General features: G+C 41.3%; 1 protein-coding gene across 1 annotated transcript in view; it reads right to left on the bottom strand.

The window, feature by feature from the left end:
* Window positions 1-1,571: 1,571 nt before the first annotated feature.
* Window positions 1,572-11,529, bottom strand: part of LOC311231218 (sodium- and chloride-dependent taurine transporter-like) — a 92,667-nt gene continuing 82,709 nt past the window's right edge. Inside the window, 4 exon segments of the mRNA XM_084317761.1 lie at window positions 1,572-7,313; window positions 10,308-10,478; window positions 10,681-10,781; window positions 11,228-11,330. Coding sequence (XP_084173887.1) covers window positions 7,155-7,313; window positions 10,308-10,478; window positions 10,681-10,781; window positions 11,228-11,330 — 534 coding nt within the window. The 3' untranslated portion in view covers window positions 1,572-7,154.

Genomic DNA, 11,529 nt, shown 5'->3' on the forward strand with positions numbered 1-11,529 from the left:
GCTTCAAGGTCCTTGACCTGGCATAAAGTGCAGTGAGGGGAACGGCTCCTGCCTACCTCTGGCCAATGGTCTCTAACTACACACCTTCAAGACCCCTCCGCTCTACATCTTCTGGCCGCCTCAGACCCACTCCTATTTGAGCTCAGGGGGGGTCATTAAAGAGAAGCCGGCTATTCTCGGTGCTCGCTCCACAATGGTGGAACAAACTTCCCACCACAGTCAGGACAGCTGAAACCCGCCCAGTTTTCCACCGTCGACTAAAAACACACTTCTTCAATCAATATCTGAAATGGAGGAAAAAAGAAGAAGAAAAAGAATACTAAGCATCCTACTGTCTTTTACTATTATGCACTCTGCTACTAAGGAATCTACCTTCCCTATACTACAACCTACTATGCTAATATGTTTATACTACTATGCACTCAACTCAAGACTGTAGCACTCAAGTTTGACACTTGCTTAGCTGCCCTTCCTGCTGTTGAACTTGTAAGTCGCTTTGGATAAAAGCGCCAGCTAAATAAATGTATATACATTTATCTGTATCTGTATATAAATATATACATATATCTGTATATATACCCACACTATACACACTGCATATACTTTTATCTATATCTGTATATATTCCATACCTACTCTTATTAATGCCTACACTCACTGGATTCTGTCTACCATGGAGCGCTGAGATTTATCACACATTTTAAAGTCCTTACTCACCACTACTTTGTATTCTCGGGTGGGATGGTCTGCCCTGTCCACCTGCAGACTCAACCATTGGCATATCATTATTTATAAGGCTATCCTTGGACTGCTGCCAACTTACCTACAGATGTACATTCTCCAGAAAAGTATGGGCCGTTATGGTCTTCGTTCCCAGGGCTTATTTTTACTAACTGTCCCTCGGGTCCGTACTGAACTGGGAAAAAGGGCGTTCAGATATGCAGCTCCCTCCACCTGAAATCAGCTACAAAACCACCTGAACTTGCATGAGCTGGTCTCATTGGTTGCTTTTAAAACCCTTCTAAGCGATATGGAATCCAGCACATCTGGCTGCAGATGTTTTGACTGACTATAAATGGTTCTGTGAATTGTCCTTGTTTTTGTTTTAATTGCTATGTTTGTTTTTTAAATAGTTTTCGTCTGTAAAACTGTAAAAAAAGAACTGTGAAATTGTAACTGTGCAGCTGCTATCTTGACCAGGACGCTCTTGTGAGAGAGATTTTTTTTTTTATCTCAATGAGACTTTTTCCTGGTTAAATAAAAAGATTAAATAAAGAAATAGTTGTACCACTGGCTAGTATGGTGTATTCATACGTTTACCACTGCATATAATACTGTACATACATTAGAACAATTCATCCGTAGCTTCATGTCACACTGTATATTGCAATGCACTTTACTGTTGCTTTGCTCTCTGGTTAGACACCAACTTCATTCCATTGTACTGTACTTGTGCTGTGTAATGATACAACAATAATGTAATGTTATTAACCATTAAAACAACATCTGTACACGCCATCCTTTAAATTCTGAGCAAAGCCCCCCAAAAGATAGCAGACAAATCTTTTCCAAAGACAATTCTTTTTATTAAGAAATAAAAAAGTTTTACATCTTTGTAAAACCTGTTTAAATACACATATTTTTTCGTTTTTCTTTCATTTTTTTGTAGCTTACAGGTTAGCCATAGAAAAAAAATAAAACCTTTCAAATTCTTTAAAAATGTTTCTCCATGAATTAAAAACATTTCCCCTTGTACATTCTCAAAAAGGAAGGGCTGGTATGTGGTATGATGCAGGAGAAACATGGATCAGTGGAAACCATGATCAGAATGAGTTTAAATCTACTATAAACAGAGCGCATGGGGAGGATGAGACACACTCTGTTCTACAAAAGCAATAGTCTTAAATTCATCCTTATTCCATTGTAATGATGGGCTAGCACCCCGACGGAACCACAGAGTCCCAGCAGAATAACAACAGCACCAGTAGATTTGAACCCTTTCACTACCACACTACAGGTTAACCTTTCACTACCACACTACAGTCTGTAGTGTGGTAGTGAAAGGGTTGACCTTCTGTAGTGTGGTTGTGAAAGGGTTAACCCTTTGTCATGTGGCAGTGAAAGGGTTAACCCTTTGGTAGTGTGGTAGTGAAATGGTTAATGATGGGCTAGCACCCTGACGAGATCACAGAGTCCCAGCAGAATAACAACAGCACCAGTAGATTTTCATTTGAGTTTTTAATTTTCCATTCGGGCCTCCTGCCTCCCGACTAATTTTAGGCTCAAGACCCTGATTGGGATACAATCCATATGGTCCAATATTCAAATCCAGGCTAGGGTCACGAGAAGTGGTAGCATAGCCCTGGCAAGCTAGGGAAGATGTCCATCCTTGATTGTAAGCCCAATGAACAGAAACATATTTGTGCTAAGATGCTTTAGAGAAATTGGGTTCAATTATCTGCTTTCACAGATAATAATGGTGACTTGACAATTATAATTGGTGTTATGACACCTATTGTATATTAAGTCAAATCTAAATTGGTCTAATGACACCTCTGTGGCTGCATTTACACAGGAAAAAAATCTGATTTTAAACCCTCGATCTAATAGTTTTTCACACTAAATCAGCAATGAAAAGAGGATCAGATGCGGGTTACAGAGTTAAACATGCCATATGTAAAACAAACATATTTTATGTTTCTGTGCTAATGCCGCCTACATCATTTGGTTTTATAGTTTCTTTGATAAAAGCGCCCTGAGGGTTCCAAACTTGTGGAGGGAGGGGGTCTGTTGGACAGAGCTTATAGTTTCCATTGCAACGGTAGATATGGTCAACTCGGGGGGGGGGGGGGCATAGATATTGCATTCTAGATTTTATCTCATGTTTGATTGATATGGTAGCCATAGATAAAGTTTAGTGGCAGTGTTACTATATCTGAAAAGCTCTGTCTACCACATCTATTTCTTCAGTGATAAAGTCTATACGGCAGGATAATCATCATCGTCATCATTTGAACCTCAGTGCATCTCACATCACAAGATCTATATAATAGCTTAGTTTGGTTTAAAATGACAAAGCATTTTGCTTTTAATTGGACCCTGGAATATTCAAATTTTGTTTCATATTATAATAATTTTTTCTCATGAATTCATAGGCTATTCTCTTAAGTTAGTACCACCTATTGGAAAAACAGTGTGAAAAAAATACTTCTCTTTCTACAAAGTATTGCACATTACAAATTGCAGCTTATTTTTTTTCTTTTTTTGATTGACAGTTGTACATGATACTCCAATTACAGAGAGGTCAAATACACTTATTTGGAATACAAAAGGCAAATGTGATTTACAAACAAAATCAAAATGAAAATAAAACACAAGAAACTTGAATTTCATACAACCAACGTTGAATTTCATACTCAACATCAAGAACAATAAAAATAAAATAAAAATAAAACGAGAGAGACCTTTTCTTTTCACTTAAAAATAATCATCAGAAACTTAGCATTCACCATAAGGTGACATTTCAACATGTTTAGAACCTGGGTTGGGCATTATATCAATGTTTCACTTTTCAAAAAATAAAAGAAAAAGCATTGTCTCTGAGAAACATCTATGCTTGAAAAAGCTCAGACTATTGGATTTGAACAGGAAGCTTTTAGTCGACTTGGGAGGGGGGGGGGGGAGTGTGATAAGGCAGGGGGAGTGGATCACCGATAGATAGATAGATAGATAGATAGATAGATAGATAGATAGATAGATAGATAGATAGATAGATAGATAGATAGATAGATAGATAGATAGATAGATAGATAGATAGATAGATAGATAGATAGATAGATAGATAGATAGATAGATAGAATGATAGATAGAACGATAGATAGATCGATAGAACGATAGATATAGACAGGCAGAATGAATCAACACACAAGTGAATTAGTTACATCATGCTGGACCTCTAGGTTTCCCCCAAAATGAAATCCAGGCGATAATAACATAATGTCCTGCTTCCACTTGATGTAATGACAGACATGTTGCACACCTCCTATTAACTAAACATTGGGTTTAATTCTGTTTGAGAGTCAGATGGGGGTGGGGGTACACAATGGCATCCCATTCCACATTACAATGGAGCAAGAATTAATCTTACTGCTACCACTGATATATAGAGCAAAGATACTTATAAAGGAAACCGAGAACCGGGTCTGTACAAAATTTAGGGATCAGATGAAGCTCTATGTTTGAATTAAGATGAAATAAAGTCTATGTCTGGATCTGATTTCCGACTCATAGTAACACTAATCTGATCTTCCCACATCTAAATACTTTCTTTTCAAGCCGTGAAACTATCCAGCCTGTGCCACTTTTAAAAATCGGATGATCTGTTCTTGTGTAAACTCAAGTTTGCTTTGCTCAGGCTATAGTTTGTTTGATAACTAGTCGTGTATTGTATGGAAATATACCATATGTATATATTTTTTATGTCTCTGTCTGTGTTTTGTGTATTTGTATGTTTGTTTTTGTTTTGCTGCCATTTTGGCCAGGTCTTGCTCGAAAAAGAGATCTTTGATCTCAAGTGACTACCTGGTAAAATAAAGGTTAAATAAAATAAATATGTGGTCTAGGTTGGGTTTCTCAAAATCATCATAATGGTGGACAATGAAGTATTTTGAATTCCTCAGATGATTTGGGGAAACTTGGTCCTGGTATAATGATGATTGACGTAAACATGAAATGTGATGTATTTGTAAAACTGAATTTGTATAACATTGTAATATGTCTGGCTTGATGACACTATAGCAATGGGCCCTAACATCATTAATCATAGAATTAGAGTGCGTAGAATGGCCGCTTGTCCCAGTTTAAATGTTGATATTGATCAGTTATGGTGAACAGTTTAGATGTATGACCAAAGAAGCTGCTATGATACTGTATATCAGGAAGAGAGAACCTTGGGGACTTCTCGATAATTGAATGATGTCATTGGCTTCTATTTCCACTCCACCTGAACTTTGTTAATGGTGAAGCTATTGGGATTTCCATTGGTGTTTTGCAGGAACCTTGAAATCAAAATATCTTTTCATTTCTACTAAATGCTAAAAATGCATGGGCTTCAATAGGAAGATCAATCCGATTTTCCTCAATTCCTGAAATGTTCCGGAGACAAAAGGTTTCCCCTGCAAGACACAGACCATTTCAAAGTCCAGTAAGGAGGGAAATGGATAGAAACATAGGACCTAGACTAGAGGAACTAGATGAAATCCTCAAACTAGGTCATTGTTATTAATGCCACTTGAGTACAACTGTGGCGCAGGAGCTTGATGATAATGTGTACAAACACTGTACTTAACTATGGTGGACAGTCTACACACACCAGACAAATACAACACTCAACCTCAGTGTGGCCAGGAGGCGACACGTCTGCAATGAACAGGAGTTAGTATAGGCATAACATAAGAGCCATAGAGTTGAGTGGCAGTTTTCAGCGACTGCCACGTTATCTCCAAAACCTCGCTCAGTGTCTGGTGAGTTGGGCTAATTTAGCATCTCAACGTGGGGATGTAATGAGGGGCATTTGTGTTGCATTTACATTTACATTTACATGTTGCAGTAGAGACTTTGTAGCTCTAGACATGGGGCGGAAACATGGCACCCATGGCACATCCTGGCCAAACTCTTCATCAATAACTCTGGGCAAATCTACCATTTGACAGGCAGATACCAGACTGGGGGTTGAGTCTCTACATACGTACATAGTCATATTGAAAATGTTCACAATATTATTATTTATCGTAATTATCATCAGAACTCTCAAAAGCACAATACACATTTAGCTGTTTACTGGTTTACAATGTCATTATTATCATTATGGCCCTTTGTTATAAAAAATTTAAAGTATTTGTTTGTTTGTTTGTTTGTTAAAATCCAGCCCAGACTGTAGACACATAGGCATATGTATATATTCCAGGGCAAGTTTTTTTTCCAGGTTGGTTTCATTGCAGTTGGCTACCTGATTTCACAATGCCTGGATAAGTATCAATACGATAAGCATCAATCATATGATATGATCAGTGTGATACCTGGCTGCTTAGTCAATGATGTGACGCAACCGCTGGGTTGCCGATGCATCACTTAGTCATTCGCTACAGCGGCCTGCCAACTGCAATGTAAGCCAATCGAAACCAGCTTATCTACGGGAGAGGAGTCGCTAAAACCCAGACATCTACAGTACTATGTATGGATTCATGTACGTTTAATATATAGTATATCTTCATCAGATCAGAAATGGTTTGCTTCTATTTAAAACTACAGCAATTATCATCAATAGTAAATACCAATAACAATATAGTCTTAATAAAAAACATTATAAACACCGACAGAGAAAAAAAAACAATAATAATGTAACTTCCTCTGTAGAAAACGAAACAAAATAATAATAAAAATAAAAAAGTAAGCGAAGAGCGCCTAGTGCAGCCACTATGTACTGTAAACTGGTCTAGTACAGAGAAAGAAAGAAAGAGTATCCACTACTGTACAGAACGCCACAGACGACAGACCTCAAGGGTTCAAAGCTCCACACCAAATCCTTTTCAGATTACAGATTACCTTTACACCTTTCTGTACGGGACTCAGATTACCAAAAGCATTTCAGTGATGAGGTCACCTTTGTTCCAATTTAACTCAATAGACAAAGGAGGACCTTCGTGCTATAGCCTAATACTTTTGGGAAGCCGGACCTTGGTTGGACTACACTTTACAGAAGTGGCCGATTTGTTCAAATTTAATAAAGGACCATGACGGGTAAATGCAAAGTTAAAGTTTCCCGTCACACTTTCCCCTGTAATCTTCAGTTTACAACAACATTTCTGGCAAGGGGAGGCCATCGTCATTCCACCCTAAAATTGCCACGTCACCTCCATAGCTCACTGTGTGATGACTTGCCATTGGTCAGGAAGTGCACTACGAGGAATAGTACATGTAGCAAAAATAGCTCTCAGGTAGTTAAGGTATCAAAGTATTCCAAAAAGATTTGAAATGTGACTTTTTAGCCTGATAAAGTGTACTGGACAGACAGACAGACAGAAAGCTAGCTAGCTTAGCGGTAGGTAGGTGTGTGAGGAGCGGAGAGTGTTCTCACAGAGAGCCTCCTTCTTTTCTCACATCATGGTTTCTACGATGGTGTGGGTTGGCCCCTTCATCAGCAGCCCCTTGTTCCCGTTAGGGTCCAGGGGGTAGGACAGCTCCGCGGGACCACGGTGGTCAGCGGGACGCGAGCTTGCCCCCCCACGCACCGGGGCTGCCACAGCCTTGATCCTCTGGAAGAGAGAGAGAGAGAGAGAGAGAGAGAGAGAGAGAGAGAGAGAGAGAGAGAGAGAGAGAGAGAGAGAGAGAGAGAGAGAGAGAGAGAGAGAGAGAGAGAGAGAGAGAGAGAGACACACACACAAGTTATATAACAACTGTATATATAACTATGGTAACAATGTAACTGGCATGCCATTAATCCTCAACGCCACCATGGGGTTAATTGCAGCATAAAGGTCTATAACCAAGCCAAACATTCGACAAATGATTAGAATTCAAGTTTCAAGTTTCAAGTTTCTTTAATAGTTGTCATACAGAAGTACAGAATACTTTTATACAAAATGCTTCTTACTGTTGCGCTCCAGAGACTGTGCAAGACAAGATAAGTATGAAATAAAATAACATAGTAAAATTAGAAGTAAAAAAATGAGGTCACAGTGTTCAGTTTGGCCGCTGTACAATGTTCGATGCAGAATAGACGTAATTACCATACAATATACAATACTGTGCAGTGTACTAATATACAATACTATATAGTGCAAGGCAGAAATGGAGAAATGGGACGAGGTGCAATTTAGGTACAATTCACAGTAGGTGTACGAGTTGTAGTGCAAATCCTTTATCAATTAATATAAAGTGTAAGTGTGTTTGTGTGATCTAAAGTGTGGAGAGTGGGTGCTGCAGTGTGTTGTTTGTTTGAGTGAGTGTGTGCGTGTGGGTGTGTGTGCTGTGTGCATTTGATGGTTGTTGCATAGTGATTATTGTTCGTTTAGCGATTATTGTTCGTTTAGCAGCCTGATGGCCTGGGGATAGAAGCTTCTTCTGAGTCTTTCTGTGCTCGCCTTAAGACTCCGGTATCGCTTGCCTGACCGCAGCAGTTCAAAGAGGCAGTTGTTCGGGTGGCTCGAGTCCTTAATAATTCTCTTAGCCTTCCCCTTGCACCGCTTGTTGTAAATGTTCTGGAGGGTGGGAAGCCCCCCTCCAATTGTGCGTTCGGCTGAACGTGTCACTCTTTGTAGTCTGCTACGGTCTTGTGCAGTGCTATTCCCAAACCAGGAGGTGATGTTGCCGGTCAGGATGCTCTCTATTGTACATGAGTAGAAGTTCCTAAGGATCTTCTGACTGACTTGGAACTTCCTTAGGCGCCTGAGGAAGTAGAGGCGTTGTCGTGCCTTCTTCACAACACTGTCAATGTGTGTGGTCCATGTCAAGTCCTCGGATATGTGGGCTCCGAGGTACTTGAAACTGTTCACTCTCTCAACCGGTGCCCCGTCGATGCTGAGGGGGCTGTAGTCCTTGACCCCCGACCTCCTGAAGTCCACAATCATCTCTTTTGTTTTGCTGACGTTCAGGGAGAGGCAGTTCTCCTGACACCACTGTGACAGGTTCTCTACCTCTTCCAGGTAGGCCCTTTCGTCGTTGGCAGAGATCAGGCCCACCACTACTGTGTCATCAGCAAATTTGATGATGGTGTTGTTGTTCCGCTGTGCTACGCAGTCATGTGTGTACAGGGAGTAGAGGAGGGGGCTCAGAACACAGCCCTGGGGGGCCCCTATGTTGAGCGTGATGGATGAGGAGGTGCAGTTGCCGGCTCTTACCACCTGGGGTCTGCCCGTCAGGAAGTCCAAGACCCACTGGCAGAGGTCATAGTTCAAGCCCAGGTCCCTGAGCTTGGCTATGAGTTTGGAGGGGACTATGGTATTGAATGCTGAGCTGTAGTCGATGAACAGCATTCTCACATAGTTCCCCTGCCTCTTGTCCAGGTGTGATGCTGCTGTGTGCAGCACATGGGCTATGGCGTCCTCCGTGGACCTGTTGGGGCGATATGCAAATTGCAGAGGGTCCAGGTTGATGGGGAGGGAGGAACAGATGTAGCCCTTCACTAGCTTCGCAAAGCACTTCATGGCTATGGAGGTGAGGGCTACAGGGCGGTAGTCGTTGAGGCAAGCGGGCGTAGATTTTTTGGGTACAGGGATGATGGTGGACTTCTTCAGACAGGTGGGGATGACAGCCTGTTCCAAGGACAGGTTGAAGATGTCAGTGAATACCGGGGCCAGTTGGTCGGCACAGACTTTTAGGACGCGGCCGGGGATGCCGTCCGGTCCTGCTGCCTTCCTGATATTCACTTTTTTAAAGATCCGTCTCACCTCATGCTCTGTTACCCTGAACACTGAGTCTCCATCAGCAGACCCCCCCCCCCCCCCATTGCCGTGGTTTGTAGGCTGGTGTTGTTATTCACAGCCTCAAACCTCGCATAGAAGGAATTGAGATCATTTGCTAAGGAGATGTCACTGTTCAGTTTGAGGGGGGTGCCTTTGTAGTCTGTCATTGTTCTGAGGCCCTGCCACATGCCTCTAGAGTCAGCCTGTTCAAACTGAAGTTCAACTTTATCCCTGTAACGCCGTTTTGCCTCTATTACTGCTCTCCTGACGTTGTATCTTGCCATCTTGTGTTCTTCCATGTTGCCTGTCACCAGCCCGGTGTTGTATGCTGATGTGCGCACTTTCAGAGCCTCACGGACGGATTTGTCTACCCAGGGCTTTTGATTTGGGTAGATTTTAATTTTGGTGGAGGGGATTGTTTCTTCTACCATAGTACAGACATAGTCAATCACCGTTTCGGTGTATTCGTTAATATTGGCTGTGTTATCACGGAATACACTCCAGTCTGTGCATTCCAGTGCAGCTTGGAGTGACTCCTCTGACGTCACGGCCCAACGCTTAACCTCTCACGAGACCACCGGCGTTCGCTTGAGACTTTGTTTGTACTTTGGCAAAAGAAATATGGCGGCGTGATCGCTTTTACCGAATGGACTAAGAGCCTGTGACTTGTACCCATTCTTAAATTGCGAGTATACATGGTCTAATATGTTCTCGCCTCTGGTGGGACAGGTCACATGCTGATAGAAATTCGGCAAAACCTTTTTAAGGCGCGCGCTGTTGAATTAGATTTGTATTTATTTATTATATAACATGTTATGTAAACTGAGCCTATGTAACTGGACCAACCTCAATGAGCGGTCCATCTGATTGGATGATCTTGATGACAACCACCATGGGGATGCAGATCATGGAGGCCAGGGCCAGGGTCCAGCCCACTCCGATTGACCAATCAGGATACTCATAGACCTTGTTGTACATCAATGGCTTGTATTTGACCAAGGAGAAGATGAAGCAGCTCTGGAGAAGAGGAGAAAAGAGGCACAGCTCAGCACTGATAGCTTAACAGCTACATAACCTCCACAATATCTAAAGGCTGTGCCAGTAATAATAATAATAATAATAATAATAATAATAATAATAATAATAATAATAATAATAATAATAATAATAATAATAATAATAATAGTATTATAATAGTAATTGTCATAGCTGCACTCACCATGCACAGAACAGGAGTGATGATAGTCCAGCTCCATTTCATCCAAGGATTTGGTCTGTAGCCAATCATATCCTCAATCGCATCATAGAAATTGTCAGCCCCTGCCATGAAGAAAGAAAATCATTGGCTGCTGTTACTAAAAAAAAGAAAAGAAAACTCGGAACAGATGCTGACAAAGTGCTATTGATGAGGTGATGTGACCATGAATCTTTCATACATGACTATGACACCAATTGATTTGGCATTAGCATTGGGTACATTCTGCAGATCTTCATTAGAGAATATGCGATACAGCACCTCTATAATAGACGGCCCTGCACAGTAGCACAGAGACCGGAACAGGAAGCAGATACACTGTTTGTAAATACACCAGCAGGTCGGCCCGTCCAAGACTTATTTGTTTATTGTTATCGTCCCGTTCCTTTATTAAACTGGATGGAACCAATGGAATCTTGTTCTTATTTATTTATGTGATCATGTGCATAGAGTCATACCATGAATTCCAGATTTTAAGACCACTCTAGAGTTAGGAGGCTGGTATACTCACCATAAACCCAGGCGACAGCTATACATTCAAAGAATGCCACCCACAGAAGGCACACACCGCTGGCTGCATAGTAATCAAACAGCTGGAACACATACATGCCACCCTGGAAAGAGAGAGAGAAAGAGGGGGGACAGAGAAGAAGATATAAAGAGATGGAGAGAGGGGAATAAAATACAAATCATTAGAACATCAGACTTAGTGTGTGTGTGTGTGTGTGTGTGTGCGTGTGTGTGTGTGTGTGTGTGCATATGTGTGTGTGCATATGTGTGTGTGTGAGTGCGTACAAGCACACTGGCATGTGG

Source organism: Notolepis coatsorum (assembly GCF_963971535.1).
Source record: "Notolepis coatsorum genome assembly, chromosome: 6".
NCBI classification, from domain to species: Eukaryota; Metazoa; Chordata; class Actinopteri; order Aulopiformes; family Paralepididae; genus Notolepis; species Notolepis coatsorum.